This window comes from Aptenodytes forsteri, unplaced genomic scaffold (assembly GCF_000699145.1).
Source record: "Aptenodytes forsteri isolate BGI_AS27 unplaced genomic scaffold, ASM69914v1 Scaffold8, whole genome shotgun sequence".
NCBI lineage: Eukaryota > Metazoa > Chordata > Aves > Sphenisciformes > Spheniscidae > Aptenodytes > Aptenodytes forsteri.
This window is the reverse complement of record NW_008796218.1, coordinates 336,818-363,158: the sequence shown is the minus strand read 5'-3', so window position 1 is coordinate 363,158 and position 26,341 is coordinate 336,818. Positions and strand designations below refer to the sequence as shown.

General features: G+C 41.7%; 1 protein-coding gene across 1 annotated transcript in view; it reads right to left on the bottom strand.

Annotated features, from left to right (window-relative positions):
- Window positions 1–26,341, bottom strand: part of BRSK2 (BR serine/threonine kinase 2) — a 331,200-nt gene that overhangs the window by 157,185 nt on the left and 147,674 nt on the right. The window contains exon 2 of the mRNA XM_009288666.2: window positions 8,030–8,124. Coding sequence (XP_009286941.1) covers window positions 8,030–8,124 — 95 coding nt within the window. The remainder of the gene's footprint in view (window positions 1–8,029; window positions 8,125–26,341) is intronic.

The window sequence follows — 26,341 nt, the reverse complement described above, 5'->3', positions numbered from 1 at the left end:
TCTCCCAAGTAACTAGCGATAGGACAAGAGGAAGTGGCCTCAAGTTGCGCCAGGGGAGGTTTAGATTGGACATGAGGAAAAATTTCTTACTGAAAGTTTTCCAACCTTGATAATTCTATGATTCTAACTTAAAAATCTCTCTGTAGTTCAGGTCCGAAAACATGCCCGCCAACTCCTTTTTTGCTTAAAAGCTTTAGGAAGTTATTTTATCCATAATCTAAAATGCATTTCCTATCTGTAAATGTGGCCAATTCTACCTATGGCTCAACCAGAACCCACTCTCCTGTGGCATCCTCTACTCTCTGCAGACTGGGCTAGGTTTCATCCTCCCTCTCTTCAGACTGATTAGTTAACCACAGAACAGAGCTGGTTGAAGTGTTGGTAGAAAAAGTCAATTAAAAGAGGTTTTAGCTTAAGTCAGTTCAAAATCCAATGCTTTTTAGCATTTTTCATCAACCTTCAGTGAGTCAGGAAAAAAAAGAAGTAAAGTTTAGAATGCACCAAAGAACCTGCAGCTCCAGATTGAAAAAAACAATCTCACCAGACCCATGGTTCACATCTGGAGTTAGCAGAGACTACAGCTCCAGGTGGCTCTGCTACAGAGACCACCCAGGCTGGGGGATTATGAAGCTTCAGGTTCCCAGACCAAGTGGGTGTCCAGCTAGGCAGAAATTCTGAAAATACTATGGAATCTGACCAGGGGTTACAAGTTCTGGATGCCAGTCTCAAGATTTTCACACTCCACACCCCAACTCTACAAGACTGAACCTGGAAGCTAATCTTCACCTGTGGTTCCCCTTGCCTTTCAGGGAACTCCTACTGGTTGTCCTTCTCAGGAAACTGAGCATCAAGCCTGACAACAGCTGAGGATCCTGGTGCTTTCTGCTATTCCCCCATGTAGCAATGCTTTGTAGGGTCACATCTCTCTAGCTGGGGATGCTGGGAGTGCCCCACAGCTGTGGACTCCTGGAGTCTGTCTCAAGACTTCCTATCTTGGCTTGATAACCTAGGGCTCAGAGGCGGTGGGAGTCCCTGCAGAGGCAGGGCGTTCAGGGTCTCTGCTTTGGAGATGGCAAGCAGGACTCCCTAACAGCCTGCTACGAATCCAGACAGAGTTCAAAAGAAACCTGGTCTTTTATATATTGGGAGTTCACTGAGCAAAGTTATTTCAGAGAAAACATTTTAGTGAATCAGCATCTTTTGATAAAACTAAGCTTTGACAAAGGAAGAGGAGAATTCCCAGAAGCTTCAGTAGAGAAAGCAACGTGAAGTCAAACTAAGGTCTGTCTCACCACAAATGCAAGCATCGTGCAATTACAGTGGAAACAGTTAAAGAGAAAGCTGAACAGAAAGGGTATTTACAGGCTAATTATTGACAGCAGCTTCACAGGGGGATGAGGACTGGATGGCAGAGTACATTTAGACATCTCATCTCTGGAAGCAGTCATCTCCCTATCCAGGCATTATGGTTATGATCAAGTGAAATGAATGGAAAAAGCATTCCTTGACTTTAACTAGCTCTAGCCAGGGCTCATGAGGGACATGTATTGCTGTATGACTGAGGCAGCACATGAGGATGGTAGACTGTGTCTATGCGTTTGCACACACAGGGCTGTGGATAGAATGTTTTTGGTACAATAGAGGTTTGAGCCAGACTGCTATAATATAAGTCTGCAGAATTAAAAGTAAGATGGAAAAAATAGGGCCAATTATTTTTATAGCTTGCCCAAATGCCTCAATTGATCACACTAACTTTAGAAAGCAAAAGGCACTGTGCACACTTGACAGGTTTGTTCCTCTGACAGGTACATCATGTGCTCGTGATTCCTGTTTAATTTCCTTCTTTAAGAATACCTCAAACTGTGTACCTTGTGGGTGTGGTGGAAAGTGGAGGCAGAGAGTGATTCTTCTCTGAAAGAAAATACAATTATCCAACTTCTTTAATGGCTCAAACAGATGACAAGTGAACAGGCTTTCAGTGCTCCCCACCAGCTCCAGTTTAAAACAAAACACTCTGCATTATACATTCAGTAACAGATCCCTACTCCCAAATTCCCTATAGCAGAAGGGAGCCAGGGAAAAAAAAAAGCCCCTTTTTTTTCCCCCCATGTTTTTCATATTGCAAGGTGCTTTTTTATCTCTTTGAACTCAGAAGAGAGACTCACACACATGAAGCTGTGCTGTGCTAACTGGGTTGCTACTGGAATACGAACTAGGGTCACAGAGGCGGGGGGTGAGTGTGTGTTTGTGCACTCATGTTTTTTGATGAGTGCCAATCATCCCTGCAGTTTGTTCACCACCTACACACTGTGAAACATATGCACAGACACACGCACACTTCTAATCTGCTCTCTTCCAGTGCTAAAAGCAGACAAGTGTGTGGTAAGTCTCCAGGTTAAAGATAAACCACAATGAGGGTAAGAGTGTGTGTTTTTAACAAGCACGTGCAGTGAATGAGCAATGGACAATCCATGTAAGTGTGAACATACTCATTTGTACATTGCAACCTGCACGTTCAACAGCAAGTAAAAATACGAGCATCAGAGAGTATGTACATGTTTTGGGGAGATTTAATTTCCTTTATCCTTTCATCTTTTTTTGCCAAGAATACAAGGTCCTCTGGGTTATTCTCCTCTCACAGCAATATGCCAATCAATCAGAAGAATAATAGATGAGTACCAGCAAGTGAGCACAGTGTTTCTTAATCAGGGAGTCCTGGAAAGTTTGACGAATGCTTTAAAACCTTTTCTTTGGGACTTCTGTTTAATAAATGGAAATATTTTCCCTCCTATTTGCTATTTTTAATATGACCATCTCCAAAATCTTGTGTGCCAGCATCCTAGATTAATCTAAACACATTTCACTGGTGAAATTACATGGTCTCGTTTCTTTGTTCATTTGTACCCAATGGCAGGGGTATTCAGTGGGATTCAGCAGCAGCTTAACACCATTTCCACTGCAATCAATAGTAAAACTCCTAAATACTGCAGCTGGAAAACATTAGGCTACTATTGAATACATTAAGAAAAAATTCTGATTTGGTGAAATTCAGGTTTGGCGTTGGTGAGTTTGGCTTCGCTAATGTCAGGGAAACTGCCCTTGTTATGATCAAAGCTGAATTTGAACCAAGTACACTATTAGTCCATTTCTGTCTCTGTCTCAGATTTAACTTCTCCCTGGTATTCAGGTAATGATTTCTGCAGACCAGGCCTCCAGTCAGCAGCTGAGGACAGCTTGGTCAGCCAATATCAGTGTCTTTTGTTTGAAAAGTCTGAAACTGAGGTATTCCAAAGTGAAGATGCTGCTCTCAAGTATTCTCTTCTTTAACTTCGCTTGGGGGAGCCTAAATTTCTACTTCTGCAGATACGTTCCACAAGCACCTCTCTTTATGCTCTAGACAGATATAAGTGACTTTTTACAGATTTCAAGTGTGTGATTACAAATTCACAGCCCCATGGATTTTAAGGCCAGAGAGGCTGTTTCGTTAATCTACTCAGAGCTAATGCATAGCACGGATCAGGAAACCATCTTCAACTACTTCCTGCTGCAAGTCCAGCAGCTGAAGCTGAACTAGGATCTAGGTTTTAGAAAAACACACAGCAGTTTAAGATGAAGTTTAATAGTCTTTCAGGGGAAAGAAACTCACCAGAGCTTTGGGTGGCTTGTTGCAATTAGTAACTTCATCCAGTGGTCAAATAGGCCTAGTATATCTACATTTAATCTGTCTACCTACAGCTTACAACTATTAGTTTCCAATAAGCTTTTTGCCCCCAAGACTGTAAAATCCTCTGTTATCAAATGCCTATCCTCCTTATCAGTATTTACAGACCATGATTAAGTTATGTCTTAACCTTCCCTTTAATAAACTAGGTAGCTTGAGTCCCTTGAGTCTCTCATAAAACATGAGCTCTGATTGTTTACTTACTCCCTCAGATACTGAATTGTGCCCAATTTCTAAACTTTTTCCTTGAATAACGGGCACCTCAACCAGACATGCTGCATTTCAGCAGTTTTTGCAACAAAACAATGACAGTTATTACACGACTTTCTGTAGCAAAAGGGGAAAAGACAGAGAAAAAAGGAAGACATCGCAGAATGGGGGAGAAAAAAAGAACGAAAGGGGTTAAAAAGAGGCAAAATAACAACTGAAAGAAAATGGAGAAGGAAGGAAAGACTCAAAGTAGGACAAGGTAGTAAAGAAATAAGTAGCTATTGAAATAGAAGCTCAGGAAAAAGCAAGAGATGATGAAAAGACCATGCAAAGCAGTGCCTATTTACAAGTATACTTTCATAAGTTGTCCTGGCAGTTCCTGCTACCTATCGCTCCACTCAATTATTTCAGGCAATCAGTGATCATTGCATGATCCTCCCTGCTTAAGAACACACACTACACCTTTGCAGAATCTTTCAGAAGCAGAGCTCATTAGCACCACAAGGCACTAAAACAACCAACCAACCAACCAACCTCCCTGAAGCCCACCAGTCACGTTTCAATCGAGCTCCACAAGAGAAACGTGGAAGGGACTGTGTCTCTTCCCATCCCCCACCCTGGAAATACCTGCCTCCCTTCAAGGCCAGCACTGGAGGACTTGGTCAGAAGAAACAAAAGGCACTTACACACAAAGCACACATATGGAGCTCTGGGCTCCAGTCATCAAGCCTGGGACATCTGTGGCTTTCTCAGGATGCCTGTGTGTTCAAGTAATTAGTCCAAGGCCAGCTGTCACCTTCTCACTCTTCACCCTTTATGCTCCCATTTCTTCTACTACTATTGTCTGTCCAAAGAGTATTTCGTCTGATGGATCACCAAGAGAGTTGCTTTTTTGCTGTTGTTTATTCTTTGGAAGGAGGAAGTGGAAGAGAACTGGTGAGGTGGTAAAGAGGAAAGGACTCTTCTGAGTACGTCTCATGAGACACTCAACGTTTCCAAACAAGCCTTTACCACATCAGAGGAAAGATTTGCTTTAACGTTTATATCTGAAGTTATAAACTCCAAACGCTTGTGCTGGTACTGAAAATGCAACCATCAATAGTGAACCTGCCTGTTCAGGAAAGCTTACTGCTTTACGGACACATTCAGCTCTGGTATTCTGGGCCTAATTTCCCTCTCAGCAATCCAGAAGTAATTCAGGGAAATTAATGAACCCTATTTCAATCTCAAGACGCTCCCTATAACACACTCCTTTCTGAAATCTTTCTGCCGATTTGTGCTAGAGCAAGCTAGAGGTACTGTGGGAGGCAGGTCTCCACATCAGTGGGAGTTACCACGGTGCAGCTGAAGAAACCCAGCTGAAGCTTTTATCAGTTGCATGAAAGCAGGAGCAAGAACAGAACCAGCCCTTCTATTCTCATCTGTGAAATTACATTTGTAGCTTTGCCCCAAAACCAGGCTCCCAAACAGGCCCAAGCTGGAGCCGGGAAATGAACGCTGCTCCCCAGCCTGTGTTTAGTGAGCAAGGGCATGACAAAGCAAAACGTTTGCATGTGCATTGAGCAGCCCTGTCCTTTGACAGGGCAGCAAGCGCTTGGATGATACATTTACCGCAGCTTGCGCTGCATCATGCCTGTCTGTGTATCATCTCCATAGCAGCAGTTCTGCTAATTGAGACCAGCTGCTTCTATTCCAAATTCTTCTCTCCAGAAATATTGATACTACGACGTTATGATTAGAAAGCACTTTACCAAATGCCTCTCAATTCTGCACCGCTCAGATGAAGAGCAACTGCAAAAAGAAGGGACAGTTCCCCGAACATACAGAATAAACCACTGCAAAAACACTGGAGAAATGAAGTCTATAAGAAGCAAGTTAAAACAGAATAACAATGGCAGAGAAAGCAGCCTGCTGTATATGCTTGTGCCTGTCATTTTAGATGTTGAAAGGACCACGAGCAGACTTCTTCCTTATGCTCTAGGATAAATGGCCACAGCACTGCAGTGTTACAGCTTCACGCAGCAGGTGTGCATATTTGTCAGATCCAGTTTTTCTGTCCAAGGATGGATTAAAGCAAAGTCCATCAGTCTGGGCCCAGTTTGGGAGAGTAGCTCTGGTCTTGAATCATTTGGCTCCAGGGACTGTTCTGCACAGCCCACTGGAACTGATAAGCTAGTGGGAAGATTTGCAAAGTAGGAATGCCACCATACCACCATGACTTGGCTTCACTGTTGGCTATTTCCCTGTGGCTGCTGACTCCACACAGCAAGCTGTCAGCTGGATGCTTGGCAATGGTCACATTGAGATTGCTGAAAGCTGCAAGCATTTTTCCCCTTCGGCCAGGCTGGCTTAAGCTGGCTAACAGTACAGTCAATTCCAAATTCACTTAGAAGTCTCAGGCCCTGTCTGTGACCATCAGACAGAGGGCATTCCTGAAAAGACATCTGGTTACTGAGTTGGGCAAGCCACTTCAACCCCATCTGTTGTTCCAACCTCCTGAGCACAGAGAACAGAATTCTTGAAAGAGAAAATCTCACCAAGAATGGTCTGAAAATGAGAATCACAATACAACACGTGGTTTTCTCCAGAGAAGGATGCTATACAATCTTACAGAAAACACGGCACGCTTCAGCATGCGGCTGTGTAAACAAGGGCCTAACACACCATTTCACTACTCAGATTTCATACTACAACTGAGGTAATGCAACATAACTAAAGCAGAGATCACTTTGCTATGCTAAGTGATTTGCCTCCTACTCTGAAAATCAATGAGGTAAATAAAATGTTTTATACAGATACCAGACAGTGTCTCTCAGCAAACAAAATGCTCATGTTTTTTAAAAATATTCCTACTATGTTACTCTGGAAACTATTCAAAGTGTTTAGTCTCATTCAGATTTTACCATTTACACACTTTGTTTGCTTTTGTTGTGTTCCATTCATCCACTGAATCTCCCTTTAAACTTGCAGTTTTCTTACCTATTTCACTTTCTAACTTTTGGTCTATATTAGAAGACTGTTTGAATCCACAGTACTGCAGGAGAGGGAATACATCAATGAAATTCCAGAAAGGTAAGTCTGAATACATTACAATTGAATACAAACTTTAAGAATCCTTCTCTGAAAAAAATAAAATTACATTGTATGTGTAACATTCACTGACTGCATATTCCTGTAATCTCCATTTTCTTTCTGCTCCCAGTAAGGTTGCTATACTTACTTGTGCTGGAAAACAGCTGACACAGAAGTACATATAAGAAACAGCAGTGTAAAGATATATGCTCCATGTGCTTATAGGGAGGTTACCTTAATAAAGTGCTCTACGCTGCATGCAGACCTGTTAGCGTCATTTGCAGGTGACAGCTTGATGGAATTCTGTTGATTGCAGTGCAGTTGTGTTCCCTCTCATCAAGCTGAATTTAGCCTTTCTAGTCACCAAATCACATGAATAAACTTTTATGCATATATTTATTTTATTTTTAGGTTTCCAAGATCAATCAATGACACTCATGTAAAGAAGACGGCTATCACAAGGCTAGATAAAAAACGAATTAAGCTCTTCTGAACACTACAGTCATTGGGACCACTGGGACAGACACTTTGATGGCTTCCAATGGCACAGCTCTGTGGATTGTTAACAGAATTACAACAGCTTTAAACAGTCACGGACCTTGGCACATCAGATCATAACGAACCCATGCAGCAGAGCAAGCAGTAGGAGTATCCAAACAACAGATTCACCAGCCTCTCTTAAATCTCTTCCTACTGACATATGTACACCTCAGTCTGCAATGTACCGCAATTGTTATGCACTCCTGCAGTAGTAGAAGTCAGATGCCCAACACACATCTGCCCCAGCAGAGAAGCAACAACTCTGCAGCTGACCATTTATTTTGTCCACAAAGCACAGGCATACTCCCATTTAATTTCAGCTGCCCTAGCCTCCCCCATAACTAAATTATTGTTATTATGCTTCGCATAATCCTAGTACTGACAGGGATGTTTGTTATACGTAATTAAAGATATTAATTTTGCATGGAACAGAAGACACAGAGCCAAGAACTTAATTTTTTTAAAAATCTCCTATTAGAAAATTACCTTCATTAGCACCGACTCGCTGAGCTTCTCTCTGTTGACAATTTTTATTGCGACCTTCTGACATGTGACACAGTGAACCCCCAACTTCACAAGTCCTGCAAGAGAAACAGAGCAAAATAGAAAGGAAGAATTGGTTAGAGATAGTCGCCGTTGAGATTTTTGCTAATAGTACGCCACCCAGCAGTTGGCAACTTACATGCAAATAAATTTTCACTAGTCCCTCCTCCAGCCAGATAATAAGCTCTTGTGAGTAATGAAGACCCTGCAGCCCACATTGTGACCATTTGGCAGTGAAGCCGCCAACATCCTTAATGCTGCTGCAGTTTCTGCCATTAAAGCTGTATTTTTGTTGAAGCACTGTATTCCAGCTCTCACCACTCAACATGCATTCTACCAGCAAGAAGTAAACTTCCGCCAATTTAACCATACTAGGCTAAGGGCTTTTGCCAACACCTGACATCAATGAAAGCTCAGAAATCAACAAAACTAGATGGTCAAAGAGGTAAGTAACATACATGAAGCATTATCTTCTGCAAAATTTTGACCTAAATCTGCTGACTTGCATGAAAGTACATTGAGATATCTCCCACAAGTGAGTTTAAGATGGTCCCCTGAGCTCTCAACTCTATCGTCATTAAGAAAATTTATACCCGGAAAAATTGTACTTTGTAGGTCTATTCTAGAGAGATCTGGTTTGCTTCAGCTTTTACTCGTCAAACGTGCACATAGAATAGAATTCTATAGAATTCTAGAATCATAGAATTCTATTCTATGTGCACGTTTGACGAGTAAAAGCTGAAGCAAACCATGTAGCACAACACCTGATAGGCTGGATCCCATCCCACTCTACACACAATATGCCAAACTGCTATTTAGTTTAATTCAGTTATAGCTGAAGTAAGAAGAAACGGCACCTCCCTGGTGTCACTGGGACCTGCTGGGCTTCACAGAGCATTTATGAGCAATGACATCGCACAGTAAGAAAAAGCCTAGCTCAGCTAGCAGCTCCTAGGTTGGGCTGCAGTTAAGATCCTGACCCTATCCCCTGACGCAAACCACAAAACCAAACACGTTGCCTTATCTGCAAATTGAACACAACAGATCTGCAGTCCAGCGAAACAATGAACACAGGACTTCACACTTCTTATTGAGGGGTGAATATATAGATTATTGCCTTACTACAAACTGTCCCCAGTGAAGTGAACTAGAGTTTCATCAGGGACTCCAGCAATCTCCTGCAGATACTTGTCCATCTTTTTGCTACACAGTTAATCATAAATTTGGAACCATTAATCACTGGTTATTATGCTGAGAAATAAACTCCTGACTCGCTTCCAGTCACCTCTCTTTTATGTGTTCTGAGTATTTCTAGTCACATAATTTCTCAGCCTCATCTGGTTAAATGCTGACATCCTTACTTTCAGCCATGACATAAACAAGTCACAAGAATTAAGAACGCTGTGCACTGACAAATCCATTTGAAACTGTGTATAGCAATAGCCTGTTGTCTGCCTGGAGCGGCCGAGAAGCACAGCTGGGAGAAGATGCTGTAATGTCCAGCCTTATGTCTGAATTTTGTCTATTCAATAAGTTTATAATATTACCCATAGCACTACTGGCTCTATGTTCACCGTTCATAGCAGCTGCAGCCTTACTTACGCTTCTTCTCTTTGGCTTTTTTCTGTGTTTGGATAGTGGCTACTTGGCACCACTTTGTTGAAAGTGTGCATAGTTTCAATCTGTGCCAATTGCTTCCTTCCGGCTTCCAGCACAAATCACAGCTCTATATCACTCCTACAGCACAACCACATCACTCTCTACATCGCTCTTAGTTACACTTTCAAACCTCGGCAGAACTTCTAGCTCAGTCCTTTGTATCTAGACTCCCGGGATCTGTGGCACAGTGCTGTACTGTAACATGCTGCAGACCAATTATTTTAAGAGGTCAATAAAGGTGACAACTGGTCTCTGTAACTGGTCCTTCACCGCGAAGAAAATATAAAGGCTTCTGGTATCTCACACTTCACGGTTTGATTTCAAATGTTGTTGCTCCCAAATCAAGACATCTGTCCCACTGAACTTGGCTGATCTGTAAACTATTTTTCCTTTGTCCTCCCTGAAGCACCCTGTCCTTGAGTCATAGAAGGGTTTTAACCACGAACTTCTGGGACACCACCATGCTGTACAGGTAATCTTCACAGCGTCCTCTGTCCTTCTGGCTACTGACCTACCAGAGAAACTCAAAAATTAAGATTAAACCATTCTGTTTACTCCAATAAAAAAGTTAATCAACTGTCAGAAGACACAGCACACCTTGCAAAAATCACACTGATACTGAATCACACTGATTTTATATTGAATTAATTTCATTGAGCTCAAGAAGTTGTTCTTGATTTACACCACAGTACCAGAGGACAGAATGAGAAAACACATGTGAGATTTAATGCATTTTTCCTCTTCTCCCGATTCGCATTTTAAAAATCAAGAAAAAAAAAGCACTGTCACTGCTGTCTGTTTTGTGGAGACAGAACTCTAAGAGAACTCTCTGAACAGCCCAAGACAGCACCTTTCACTGTACTAAATTCACTGAATGTAATTTTAGGATAAAAATAAAACATATCACTCTGCCTTGCCTCCTGCCCCCTCCCCCAGCCACTTCCTTTTGACATTTGCATGCCAGCCTAACCAAAAGAAACCACCCTCTTAGTAAGTCCATCTATAGAATAAGGCCCTCCTGCTATTATGAGGAATTCCTAATTGACCTTGGGCAGGAAGGGCTTGTACTCAAGACTTCTGTTTCTGTCCTGTAATTCCAGTCTAGCGTATACCTACTCAGAGATGGCTTACATGGGGATTTGAACTGCTGTGGGCTTCTGATGCTTAGGAAGCCCTTTTACTGACACAGAGAACATAAACCATTCAAGATGTATTATATATTTGCATAATGACAGACCCTTAGAGAGAATAAGAAGCAACTATGTGAGTAAACTGCTGAGCTATTATTGAAATGGAAGTGGCAGAAATGCCCACTTAGAAACAAGTGTCCAAGGTATGTTTACAGGGTTGTGGAAGAGGCTGTGGATCTTCCAGTTTTTCCCCTCCTGTATACGCAGCTGATAATGAGCACCTCGAATCTATAGCAACCTCCAATACCAATGTTTCAATACATTAGGTGCTTACTTGTAAAGCTTATCTATACATTCAGGCCAGCACAGGTACCTGTGTGGTCCCCCCAAAGGAAAACAAAAAAGGCTGCCACTAAGAGGATATTTTGCACTGGCTTGGCTTAAAGCAAGTCTGCCAGGCAACAAATACAGTTTGAACTCGTCAACTTCATGAGTAATTAACCCCTCAAATGCAGGCAAGTAGTCTTCATGATTGTTAAAGTTAACGCTGGTCTGTCCTGGCAGAAAATCTAAGATGCTGTGGGAATCGATCACTTGAAGTTTCCCCCAACCCCCCACATAGCTGTCACACACAGTCACTCCTCCAGGCACGCTTCAGATTTCCATCCATAGGTGGTTCTTGGGCACTGACATGCTGGGGCTTTCAAATAGGCTGTTACATTCTATGAGCTGCAAACATTGGGCTGCTTTTGATCTCAGCCAGTGAACTGCACCAGAACCAGCCCTATAATTTCAGGTTGGGGAGTAAAGAAGAAAACATGAACATGCTGAAAAGCAAGGGGATGTGTAAGCTAACATTGTCTTTTCATTTATAATTAAAAGCCATGAATCGAAAACCAATCAGCATGAGGAACCCCAGATGACACAAGGGAAAGATGCCATTCAAGGAAGAAGAGCAAAGGGAAGTGCACAGGCCTGACACAGCCTAATGCTGCACTGACCTGCTAACCACCATGCCTGCGCATTTTGCTGCTGGTAAACTCCCATTCTGTGGATGCTTAAAGATATACAGATCTTTTCTGAAAAGGACAGGAGCTTATGTGATGAGTAAGGGACAGATCTAGATCAGCTGGACAGCCCATCCTGAAGCAGTACAGAGAGGAATCCTTTATTTTACCCAAGAAGAACGTACTGTGGGGATGGAGAAACAAAAGCTTCCCTCCAGCTGAGACAATATATTCACTGTGAATCCCTGATCACACAAAGTCATCTCTGTGGCCTATACTGTAACTAGCAATCACCCCCATGACTTTTCAGCCAAGGACAGGATTTCAGAAAAGGCTGGTTTATTTACTTTTGCCTTGCATTGTGTGTAGTAATTTTCTCTAACACAGACTGAATAAAACACTAAGAGTTCGGAGCTGGTGCTATTTCATATCCACTTTACAGTTGTCTAAATAGCAGCATGAGGGAACACAACTGTGGATAGTAACACCTTACTAATGATCCCGTTATTACAACTCTTCATTAGAGAAAGAAACATTCTGGGAACAAGAGAGAACTGTTTTGCAATCCTATCCAAACTTGGAGTCTGCCAAAGACACCGATCTGAAACAAATCCTTTTGAGAGAGAGAGACTAATAAATAATGAAACAACATTGTTGTTTAAATACAGCACTTACGGTATACTCATTGTTAATGAATAATGTTCCCCCAGTCTTTCAGAAATGTTAAATACAAGTAACTAACTATCCTGATTTTTAACCGTAAGGCCAATAACTACTTCAAGAAGTGGAATGAAAAATTAGGTATATCTGCTACATTTAATACATATGATTTTTCCAATGGTAAATGGAGGTCCTATTTGTAAGTATTGATAAATTTCTGTAGTAGGGAAACTAGCCACTGATTTCAGAAGATCATCTGCACGTCTCATGTTGCTTGCTCTTCATTTCACTTCAGAGCATATTGTCAAAAAACTTCTTAAAAAATCTGAGCAGAAAGCCCTCGTCTGGCCAGTAGTATCTATTTTGGCTGGATGAGCAATTAGAAGAATGTCTAGAGAGAAATATCACTACTCTTTTAACTTGAGTTAGCTAATTGCCAATTAATTCAAGTCAATGAATACCCTGCAAATATTAATCTAGGCACTGCAGGACACAAACATTTGTGGTTTACTTCAGGGATCAGACTAGTACTGGTAACAAACTATCTGGATTAAAGGAGGAATAAAAATCTTAGGCTGAACAAGCCCAAGTACACTGTTTTTTAAAAAGCTTAGTGTGTGTACACCGTTGCTGCATATAAGCTTTGTATATACGATCTTTATATACAAGTAATGTAACTTATCCCCACAAACTGGAGGTTGCTGTTGTAAATCTTAAAAGTATTTATGGATGCTCATTCCTGAAAACTACATGCACTAGCATTTGCAAGACCTTCAAACCTTCAAGGATGCCAGTTTAGAAAATCAACCCTTAAAGCAAACAAAAGCATTAATACAAGTCAAGTGGAGCAGAGGACAATGCTTGAAATGTAATATTCTTGCTCTTTATTCTCAACAGTTATCTTCACAAACACTGTAGTTTCAATTAGGGTTAAATCAGTTCAGTTACAGTGTCTAACTGCTGACTGCAGTGAAGTTGCTTTAGATCTACAACAGTGGAAAATGGATTAAAATTTGGCCCACAGCAACACAATTTCCATAGCCATAAAATAAGGATAATAACACTTACTTACCTTGCAAGGGCTGTAGAAGGATTAACTGATTAATCCTTGCAAAGAATGTTGGAAAGGGATCTAAATCCTATGCAAGTTTTACATATTACAACCAGGAAAACTGCATCTTAAATAGAATCTGGAAAGAAAGGTCTAGATAATTTCTTATTAATAGCTTCCATTTAATTTCCCAATTCTTCTAGCGCATAGATTTCTGGTCTCCTACAATATGCATCTTATGCTCTTCTTAGCTGCACTGGAAAGAACTGTTGGAAAGGGATCTAAATCCTATGCAAGTTTTACATATTACAACCAGGAAAACTGCATCTTAAATAGAATCTGGAAAGAAAGGTCTAGATAATTTCTTATTAATAGCTTCCATTTAATTTCCCAATTCTTCTAGCGCATAGATTTCTGGTCTCCTACAATATGCATCTTATGCTCTTCTTAGCTGCACTGGAAAGAACGTTGTTACTGAGCTTCCTACTTATGGAAACCAATAATTGCTCTTAATTACTCAGTCTTCTCATTGAACAGATGTTTATTTTTCTATAGCAATTGTTATCTCTAATTATTGCCTTTAAAGTAAACAGAGCCTTATATCAAGTGACAGGCAAATTATATGGTATCAATTTATAATTGCATATGGGGAAAGGAGGTATAGGGTTGTCTAGAAATCTAAAAGGATGAGGATAGAGCTACCCACGTTGCTAATGAAATAATTTGACCATGGGCTCTTCTACAGAGAGATTCTAGTGCTAAAAGGCTGTTCTGAGGGCTCATGCAATAACTGTTTCTAAATTGAATAAACTGTAATTACAGTAGGACTAAAGCCAGAGTTCAAATGCTCAGCAGGAGCATGGAAGGAGATGTTCATCAGTGCCGGGATTCATGTGCCTCAGCTCAGAGCACAGGGAAGCTGCACACTAAATTGCTATAGCCTAGATTTATTCTCCTGAGCAACGAGCACTGTCAAATGTATGCTGGCTCGGCCAGCCAAAGGGACACACTCCTAAGCTCAGAGATTGGTGAGAACAATGCATCAGCTCAGATGTGACTGGATCCACATGCCTGATATTAGAGAACAAGAGACAGAGACAGGTATATATACACACAGCAGCTCACCAGGAGCAGGTTTTACACTGTATGCCTCAGAGATTATGGTAGGATCATCCTCCAAGCTCAGCAGGATCAAAACACACAGAACCAACATCACCTCTATTGATTTTTATCTTGGTCTCCTTCTTACAATATTTCATAAATCAATACTTCTCAGAAATCCTTTGTGCCCCCTGAATATACCAAAGAACGTGACTGTTGAGTCCTTTTGACACGCTCTCTTTCCCATCTTACCATACACAGTCACATGTCTAAAGAGGCCCCCCAGGGAATCAGGACACAAACCTTGATGGGCACACTGGATGCTGCTTTTGTAAAATGCCATTATTTCATCAGCCAAACTCTAACAAACTCTTGAAGTCCTCTGGGATCTATGAGCAGCTTGTGATGCCTAGTGGGCTGAGCTCCTATTTCAGATCAAGCCTTTGTTCCCATATAAAAACACAGGAAACTAAGCTTTGCTGCCATGGGAGAAGTGCAGACTTGAGCTTCCAACATGTATGCCTGAAAGCATTTGGGCAGCACCCCCACCCCCTGCAGACAGGGAAAGAGAAGAGTGGTTTCATTGTTTTCAAATGAAAAAGATAAAATATAACAGAACTTTCCAATGATGCACCAGAAAAAAAATTCCCTTTTTTACATCTCTGGGTGGGTACTGGGAAAACTCTGCTTTTGACCACAACTCTCCTAGTCAAAAGCTTTTCTTTCCACTTTCCAAGAGCTGTACATCTCCTCGAAAAACTCTTATTGAGGAATGATGAGATCCATGTCCCCCTTCAGATTTCATTAATCCTTTGTCAGGAGATGACCAAAGATGGCCATTTTCAGGTATAGCAGGAAGCCAGCAGAGCTCTGTCTATCCTGCCTAAGATTCTTTTAGAAAACATGTCGCTATAATTAGGTAACATCTGGGTAATGAACCACAATGTCCCCGCTTGGTCCAGTGGTCTATTGAGAAGGGCTGATGCACTAACAAGGAGGGAACACCATGCAGCAGAGAAAGAAGAGGTGAGGAAGGAGGAGGGGAAACAGCAGATAAAACTGCTCTTCACATGTGCTTTTAGCTGATGTTAATCCCATTTTCTGTGCTCACTTCTTACATCTCCCCTTCTTCACCACACCTTTCCACCCTCCCTCCATCAGGAAGTCCTCACACCCTTTTGACTCTCCCATCAGCCAAGATTGTTTCAGCTAGGTTATATGTATATTAAGAACTTAATTAAAAAGGGAGATTACCATGGAAAACCTTTGTACAGAAGACAAAGGTCATGCTCTTCACAAGATTAGGCTCACCACAGAACACTTAATCTACCCAGCTCAGTGCTGATACAGCTTATTCTACCCTCTGACATCTCTTAATCACCCACTGACAGATTCCTAACAGGATTTTCACCGACTGCCAATATGCTGCACTTCAGGCTCAAGAAGTGATTTGGATTAACCATACTTGCACCCATGCTATGAACAAGGCGCCAAACACCAACTCACAAGCACGTGCAGCACATCCCAATTCCCATGAATTCCAGAAGGGCTTGTTGATGGCAGGGAGATATGGCCCATACACAGCCAGGGGAAAAATGTGTTGGATAGCCACTGCATACATTGTTCTACAGCTACAGATTTTTTTCCAAGGACAAATTGTTCTGTACGCAGTAGAACTAACAGGGGCTGATCTCTTGCAGTTCCACACCCTAAATTTCATTTCATTGTCCACCACAAAATCCTGGATCCTCCTCATGTTCCCAAATGAAATCTCCAGTCCCATCCCAACAGGTCCTCAACCACATCTATGGACATCCTACTTTCCCCCCCATGTCATAAACACCTACAATTTCCTCCCATACCTCTACCCCCATTGTCTCTAGCTTCTTATGTCTCCTGCACAGCCTCCTGCAGTAACACTCTCCACACTTTTACCCATCTGTCCTGCGGTTCACCTTATCACTTGCATAGTTTCCTTCCATGTAGCTTACTCTCTCCTTTTTCCTATGTAGAAGACAAGAGATGCTGTGGCTAGTCCAGACCTGTGAGCACATCATCTTGTTGGTCAACCAGCATCTACCAAACAGAGTATCTAACACCTGACTTGTCCTTGTATTTCCCTCTCGGATTTGGTTCTTTCTCCCATACTCAGTCAACAGCATCCAACAAAGCTTGAAAGGACTTCATTATCTTTGAAAGATTTTTGAGACTGTAAGACCTTTATGTTAATGTCATTCCATTTATTTACATGGAGATACTCCCACCATACATTATGGTGTTATCACACACAAGAGGAGAATCAGGCCGGGGTTCGGGTGAGAGCACAGTAGGGACACCTCATCTTCTGTATTTGGCTCCCATAGTATGGCCCTAGCCCTTTTCAAAATGATACTGAGACCTCCCAAGAGGGCAGTGGGCTTTGGAATTTAAATCCTGTTGAATTAATGCCTAAGTTCAAACCTCTCCAAATTGCTAATGCAGTTCCTCTTACTATAGTCTCAGACTTCTTAAGTTCCTGTTCAGAAGCAAAATATCTGGATTATTTATTTAAAAAAAAAATAACGTGGCTTCCTAGTGAAACAAGGTTAATAGAGCCACCTTGCACGTCTAGCTGTCCATGCGCCCTGCATCTCCAACAACTTCGGATCCCACTGGCCAACACCAACTAAATTCAACAGTGAGCCCTCAGTAACAGGTTCAACAAAATTCAGCAGCTGGCTATGGAGAGACCTTGTAAGTCACCACAGTACGGGAAAGGTAAGGATATAGGTTAGCCTTCAGTCATTCAATCTGGCTAAGAGAAAATGCCTTGCTAGTCAGTCAGCATGAGAATGAACTCCTGAGCAATTTACAATACATACTCCCAATTGTACTGCCTTGACTGCAGGCTAGACAAGGGGACAGGGTAGGGGGATGGAGGGGGTGCGGCCCTGAGGCTACTGGAAGGGCAAGAGGTTGGGGGAAGGTCTGGGGACTCGTAACAGCAGACTTACGGGCCTGCAGAACACAGCTCCATAGGATGAAATGGAAAGAAATGGAAATAAGTAATTTTAGTAAGATTCTGGCATTTTCACGACTCCTACAGCCCTACATGTGGGCCTACATAGTCTCAATTTGAGCAAATGTTTTAAGTGCTTCCTGTCCTCCACAGTGGATTGTGTGCATTATAAAACTAGGAGGGCAGAGATCTCATGACACAATTGTAAGAGACTGCTTTTCTCATTTTGCAGTATGTTCCTCTGTAAATAGTGTAGGAAATACCACATTTTCTTAATTTTACTGAATATGAGAAACCCCCACCCTCTGGCTTAGGACAATGGGAATAAAGACCATTTGAAAACTGATTTCTGGCTCAAAAAAAGGAAAGTCACAGCAAAATAATTAAAGGTCAGAAAAATTAGACTTATCATTTTAATGAACAGAAACAGGCATATAAAAAAAAAATTCTAAAGTATTTCCTGTAATATGAGAATAATGGCTCAGGTCACAGCATAGAGCTGAAAGCATTTATTGACTTCTACACCAAGAAGAACAGGAGCTGCCTGCTCATGTAGTACAAACTTCACTACAGCTGGTTCACCGTGTTCCTTACAGAGAGAGGAAAGCAGGGAGTCATATTCAATACACAGTTATAAAAAAGGCCCAAGCACCTCATTAGTTTAAGGTAAGGTTTATGAGAAACAATGTAATGCCTAGAGAGCACGGCCAGCTGTGCCTCTGCAAAAAAGAAAGAAAATAAAGTGAATTTAATTTCCTTTCAAAAGAAAGGTGGTTGGATAAATACAAACATGCACACCACAACCCACCTTCTGATACCCAGCTTCATCACTTGGAAATTCATACCAGAGTGGCTGAGGCTAACTATGTCCTGAAATAAGAGTTCAATTTCAAACTCAGGCAGGAACCAGTGATTATAAAAGGACAGCGGAATGAAAACTGTGCTGTCAAAACACATCTTTGTGTCACGCTTCTGTTCCAGGTTTTCTGTGCAACAACCCCTGCCTAGGTTGCTGGAAGATCCCACAGTGAATGAAGAATTCACTGGGGACGATGATGAACAGCCCCATGGGTGTGACCTAAAGCCCACTGAAGTCAATACAAAGGCTCATCTGTTTCAGGAATTTGCAGACCAGTTTCTTCATCAGCAGCTTATGGCTATCCAAACCTTGCTTCCTCTAACGAGTGTTGCTGTAGAGAATGAGATGGAAGTGCTGAAAGATCTGGCTGTAGAAGACGTTACAGCTATGCCAGAACCAGCTGTTCTCAACAGCTACCAAAGTATACAACTCCCTGTACGTGTTAAATATCGCTAAGGCAAAACAAATCTTGCAGGCATTGTTATTCTTGATTCTACAGCACCTTTTACTGCACCACTCCCCCACACAGGAGGAGTAAAGGTTCTGCCTTTACTCAGGCTGGTAACTTCTTAATATCAGCATAAAATCTTTAAATCAGGCTCCCCACAAACACTAGTTCAAGGCCAGAGCCACAATAAAGAAGAGTAAAGAGCGGATGAGTTTTCTAGATGTCAACAGAGAATCTCCTCCCCAGGGTTTTTCCTCCGATTGCTTTCTATTCTATTAATAATTGTATTTCTTGGCCCCACACAGTTAGCATGAGGTGTCAGAAGACTCAGGAAGGTTCAATCAAAAAAATCACTTTAAGAAGAAGGACAAGTTTTAAGCCTGGACAAGTACATAGAAATAAGCAAAAGACCAATAAGCATCTTCTCCCTACAAGCTACAAAGTCTGGGTGAAAGTTAAAAATACCATCCCTCAAGAACTACACTCCCACATGAGGACCTGGGTTTCCCTGCACGTACACTAGCATGATCCCATTGGCTTCCTTGGAATTATTCCCAATTCCCACCAACCGAGAAGAGCAGCAGCCCTCCCAGCCTCTCCAAGGAGGTGACACAACACAGCGCAGTCTACAAACAACAGCCACAGGAGGAGCTCAGTGTTGACTCAGAGCCGCTCACGCTCAGAAGAGGAGGCAACTCAGAAATAATTGAGATTGCTATGCCCATTCAGTGTCCTGACATACACAGGGGATAAACATGCTAAGATAATACAGTACTACCCAGCAATAATGGCATTAGACAAATCACGTATCACTTTCTGCAAAGCCACTGGCCTTAAGGGATACTGCCTGTAAAGAGCACAAGAAAATACTGTCTCGTTCTTATGAACATTACACACGCTTATGTTCTTTGGCTTTGTATTATGAGCTCCTAAGTGACTAGAAACTGCTATGATATTCTTTACTTATACTGCAGGGTCAGGCCACTTGCACATTAAGGCTATGGCCAAGTTGCATAGGGTGGGGTATGTAAGAATCTCTCCCTGAACACAAGAATCAGCAGCAGCTGAAGAGCATTTATCTGGCAGGACAGGTATCCCACAGAAACATTATTTGTCTGTAACCCTCTATGCTTAAGACACTAAAGGTTAAAGGTTGCAGTCCAAATCGTATTAAGGGAATAATTTAAAAAACTCTCAGCAAGGATGAAAAAAGACTTTTAAAAGAGAATCAGGAACTCTAGCAAAAGACAAATATAGAAAAGTCTCAGTCTTCATAGATGGAAAGTCCAATTCTGGTAATTCAATCTGCAAACCAACAAGCATGGTTCGGTCAGTTGGACAAATAAAACCAGTATGGGAAACACCGTGAGCTGGAATGACCTGTGTAATGTCACAAAATGGTGCAGCGGCACTGCCATAAGCACAGGATCTGCTTCCTGAGATCCAGCCCAGGTCAGCAAGGCCTCCTGTGCAAGCAGACTGGCTACATACGTTAGAAACAGGAGTGCCTGAAAGCATATGTGTACTGTGAACCTTGCCAACAGTAGAGTGTGTAGCAGATTCAGCCCACAGATTTCAGCTGAAGGACCTGCCCTGTTTCCTGAGGGACCATTTTTACTTGCAGGTACAAGACTTTACTAGGTCTCTTCCCTTTCACTGGGATAGAAGCCCCAGCAAGCTCCAGGAGATAGACAGAGAAACACAGAAAGAGAAGCTTACTTCTCAGATAATGTTTGTCTAAACAGAGGCTTATATTCATAGTTGCAGTTGAGAAAACCAGAACTGAGGAAAAGCAAAGGTTCTCCCCTCTGGTCAGATTAAAGGGAATTAAGGCAAATTTGTGGCCTTGTGTGATTACAAGTTGTCAAATATGAAGGAGAATCCCTCTGCCCACAGCATCAACTGTAAATCCCGCTAACAACTACGTGAAGAAGCCTAAAATAAAGCTTCTTCTGAAAACCTTTGTCTCTCTTCTCTGCAGTGTACTCTACTCAAAATCTACCTCTGCAACTGTATGTGAATGTTGCTGTGTACTGTACCTAATGCTGTACTGGGAAGAGAAGGTGCCTTCTGAAAGCACAGAGACAACCAGGTGAGTGAATACTAACTAGAGCAGGAACACATAGACTGCACTTGGTGGCAGTACAGTGGAAACAGCATAAAGAAAATCAGGGCAGCAGATGGCCAGTTATTTAGCAACAGGGTTAAAGAAACGAATCAAGTCTTCTCTAAACATGCTGAGTGATTTGTGCTAGCAGCCCAGAACCCACTATTGAGGAGAAAAGAATCCAGAATCTGCTGTTAGTTACAGAGTCACAGAATCACGCAGGCTGGGAGGAACCTCTCAAGATCATCTAGTCCAAGCCCCTGCTCAAGCAGGGTCAGCTAGAGCAGGCTGCTCAAGACCGTGTCCAGTTGGGTTTTGAATACTTCCACAGATGGAGACTCCACAACCTCTCTGGCTACCTGTTCCATTGTTTGACCACCCACACAGTAAAAAAGTGTTTTCTTGTGTTCAGATTGAATTGTGTTTTAATTTGTGCCCATTGCCCCTTGTCCTGTCAGCGGGCACTACTGAGAAGAGTCAGCTCCCTCTTCATTCCCTCTCATCAGGTATTTATACACATTGATGAGAAACCCTCGAGCTTTTTCACCAGGCTGAACAGTCCCAACTCTCCTCTTACAAGAGATGCTTCAGTCCCTTAATCTTTGTGGCCCTATCCTGGATTCACTCCGGTAAATCCATATGTTTCTTGTACTGGGGAGCCAAGAACTGGATGCAGTTCTCCAGTTGTGGCCTCATCAATGCTGAGCAGAGGGGAAGGATTACTTCCCTCAATCTAGTCGATCCTGCAGTCCAGGATACCGTTGGCCGCCTTCGCTACAAGGGTGCATGGCTGGCTTATGGTCAGCTTGTTGTCCACCAGGACCCCAAAGTCCTTCCCTGCAGATCTGCCTTCCAGCTGGCTGGTCCCCTGCATGTACTGATGCCTGGGGTTACTCCTACCCAAGTGCAGGACTTTGCATTTCCCCTTGCTGAACTCTGTGACATTCCTGCCTGCCCAGTTCTCCAGCGCATCCAAGTACCTCTGGATGGCAGCACAACCTTCTAGTGTATCAGCCATTCCTCCTGGTTTTGGTCTCAAAAATACAATGTATTGAATTTGGTTCATTCAGTGGTTTCCTTCCATTCAGTCTCTATAGGTATTAATGAGCAAAGAACACTTTCAGAGTGTTTTAAGGATGTTTAATGGAACAACAATGCTTCTTTGCAGCAGTTTTAAAGAGTGTTATCTAAATTACTCTAAGTAATTCTTCATGTTTTCTACATGTTTTATCCTAAAAGAAAAACTTTCCCCTAAGGTTTTCTAGGTAGTACAAGGCAACCTGAAGAAAACTAAACCAGAAGCTGTACAACAAAGAGGGAGTGAGAAAGAAAGATGTGAACGAGCTGTTTGTTTCTCTTCAGCCATGCCACAGTCCATTCGCAGGAGTCCTCCTATCAGCAGAGACCTTACTGGCTTAAGGATAACTTCATATGCTCTGCTCTGACTATAGGCAATGTCGTGAATGGGCCACTGCTGTGGTAAATCCATGCTTTATTAGCTGCATGCGTGAAACATGACTTCTTCCTCACCCCAACCTTCCTCCTGATGCTTTCAGCTTACATGCCCTCACAAGACACCCACCCATATAAATTGCTCTCTACTTCTTCCCACACAGCAGGAAAGAGTCACTGCTGGACTGAGTATTAAGTTGCTGACACTAATGATAGCTTACCCTTTCCCTAGCCCAGTGAAGTTTATCTGCCAACCTTACCCCTACCTCAAACACTCCCAATCAATAATTTTTTTTTTAATTGCTAAAAGGAAGAAGAGTTATAATACACATAACTGAAGCTGAGACTTCCTCCTCCAAAGACCCGGCTTCAAGGTCTGGTTGGTCTCATTCTAATTCCAAGGGGGGATCCCCACTTGCTGCAGATCCCAGCACAACAGTCTGTTTTCCAGAGCCCAACAACGTCAGGTGAGAGTGAGGTGCACTGGGAAGTCAGCAGAGTGAGCTCTGTATAGTGTCTGCCTAGAGGTACTTCACATGCTGTCATAACTGTTCAAAACAAATGATTTTAAAATCTTTTTTCTTTTACGTTTATTTTTAAATGGAACCAACAGACCTGGGTAATAAATAATGATTTTAATTTTTTTTAAATCAATTTAATTTCACTTCAATTTCCAAACCAAACAGAAGTTGATGCAAATTAAATATAAAGAATATGTCCATCTACAGTGAGTAGAAAATGCCAGTCAATAATCTATAATGTAGCAAAAAAATTTAAAGAAAGGATGCAAGTAAATGCACATTAACTACATTATGACTTAAATGAATGTGCAGTGGTAAAGAATGTCTTCCTAACCACAGAAAAGAAATACTAAATTTTGTGTAATAAGAATTTTTTTTGTAAATCAACATATCTGGATATCAACTTGAAAATCAACCTTTCTTTAGGAAAATAGCTAAAATGTACAAATGACAAATAAGTATGGAATCAATAAATTAAATAAAGGTTTTGCCCTTGCTGATTTAAACCATAATAAAAAGTCACAATTTAAATTGCCTTGATTTAAATATAAATTATATAAATTCACCAACCTTGCTTTTCAGATAATAATTCTCTTCACAGCTAGGAGATCAGCCCCACATCAGAACCTAACAAAAGTACAAACAAGAGTGCATTGCTGCAGCCAAACCCTACCTCCTCGGCAGCATCCTCGCCACTTCTGCACTTAACTTACTGGCATCTACAGCCTTGCTCCGTGGTTCAAGGTTTGCATTTCCTAATCTGCTGTTGAATGTGGGAACTCAGCTGTTCAAGATGGGGAAATAGGGGTGCCATGGGAAGTATATCAGTACTTGAGGTGGGTTCCAGTTTTAAGCAGAGCTTAATCTTTAAGACAAAGTCAAAGAACTGTCTACAAAGTGATGAAGCTACTGAGGTGAACCAGGTAGAATCAACGCTAACCAAGAAGCAAAGAGATATTCATATTTACTTACATAGAGGCATTTGCACTCTCTCCTCTGCCCACATACGAGCAGACAAAGCATGAGTAATATCCAGGCTGCTATTGGGAAAGCCCAACTTTATGACACATTTAACAAAATAAGAATACAATGCTGCAGAAAATAATTGTTTTCTCCAGTCATTTTCAAGCCTCATGAACATATTTCAGGACTACGGAGAAAACTATTTTTAAAGAGAAAATACATAACAGAACATAGAATTAATTATGTGAACGAAAGCCCTATGGAAATATTATTGCTGTTTATACTGGAAGATTCAACCCAAGACTAGGACTCTACTGTGATAAACATCACGCATACACATAATAGGTGCTAGGCCCTGCCTTGGGGTAGATGGTTATGATCCAAACAGATAAGGCAGTCAAAGAGTACACCTAATTATACGCTATTTCTCTGTTTGAAGGTAAAGACTTTAGGCATGAAGAAATTGGGTAACTTGCTGAAGGTCACATGGAAACCCTGTGGCAGAGCTGGAAACTAAGCACATGCCACAATCACATTTTAAGTTGGTGGGAGCAGGTAGAAGCTAGAAAACCATTATTAATGTATTTTCAACTACAAACTATATGCTAGAGCAGAAATAATTGGCAGTAGACCATCATTTTTATTAAATTCCAGATAAACCTGACACCCACCCCCTGCTACAGCAGTGTAAAAGGAGAATAATTCCATTTGTGCCACTAGATCTGTTCCTGACTTACAGCAGAAAATCTGAGAGCAAAAGTGGGGTGCTTCCTATGTTATACGTGAGTGTATAAATTCAGTGAGAGAGCTTTCAAATTTATGATCCATTTAATGAAAACAACAATAATGAAGTTGCAACACTGTATTTTAGATAGGAGAAAGGATGCTGATTTCTGGAAGCAACGACAGAAGAACAGAAAAAAAAAAAGAAGGAAAATCTCTCTCCTCTCGCCTATCATTTTACTCACTCTGCTCTAGAAAAAGTACAGGTCTGTAGCAAAAGGATAGGCAGCATCGTTAGACCAAGCTGTTCAACTGGAAAGGGTTAAGCTGGTTGAAAGACTGTGTTAGTGAGGGATGTGATAATCATCCGGTGCCCATATCATGATCCTACCAGCAGCAGTAGAATGGCTGCCACAGCTCGGTTTCTGCTTGTTTAGATTGGTTGAGTGTCCGCTCAACTCTGCAGCAGGGCTAAGGCAGGTTTATTGTGCTGTGCGTGCTCTGGGACAAGGAGGGCTGACGGAGATGATAAGTGCCGCTCTGCAGAGCAGCAGGAGTACCGACTGGCACATGTGGGGAGGTACAGTACAATAATCTCCCATCTGCACGATATAGCTTTGAATCCCTTCCTTTACAGCTCAATAGGTGCATCTGCTGCCCCTCTGCTAATCCTCAACATTGTTTAAAATGCAGATCAGTGGAGATCATGCTTTTTCTTTCCCATTACAGACCACAGCCTAAAAAAAGAGCTTTAATCACACAGACAATATTCTCTTTCTTGCAGGGTCTGCTGCTTCATTCTTTCCTCTTTGCCTTTGTTTAGAAGCCAGATCTTTGTCAGGCACTAGCAGCAGCAGAATATAATTTTGCAACGCAAGGTTTGAAGCCAGTCAAAGCGACTACAACCTTTCCCAAAACTGTGGCATCGTAATTAGAAGACTGACTGCAAAAGGTAAACAGCAGGGAACTCAGGTCATAGGAACCCCCTGAGAAAATGCATCCTAAACCCCTGGGTATGTTGCATGATTTTAAATGTAAAAAGCAGCATCAGCAGACTTCTTTACTTGTCTTTGTCTCCCTAGCACTAATGCACTATGACATTTTTTTTATATGTCAGAAAGTACAAGAGCTGTGGAGGAAAGCTATGATTTGTTATGAGACTGTAGGCTGAGAAAAATTACTTTATTTCACATAAAGAACATATACATGAACATACATATGTGTAAATGCTAACCTGAAATAACTAGCTCTTTCCAGGCAATTCTATGGCTAACAGAATGACCCAGTAAGCTGGAAAGCTGTTCTTGCTGTGACGAGAGGGTGATCATGCAAGTCATCACCATAAAAATAAGACCGTAAGATCCACTGTAGTTAAGCCCTGATCCAGCTCTGAATCTTCTGAGGAACAAGTGGCATCCCAGAGTCCTCCTTTCTATGGCTATTGCCATTAGTGCATTTCAGAGGGAAGGACCAGCCTGGAATTCTCCTCATATATGTTTATCCTTAAATTAATTTTCTTCTCTAGCAACCTTAGTTCCTGCAAATAACTGTACGGCATAATACAATAAATCTTGTC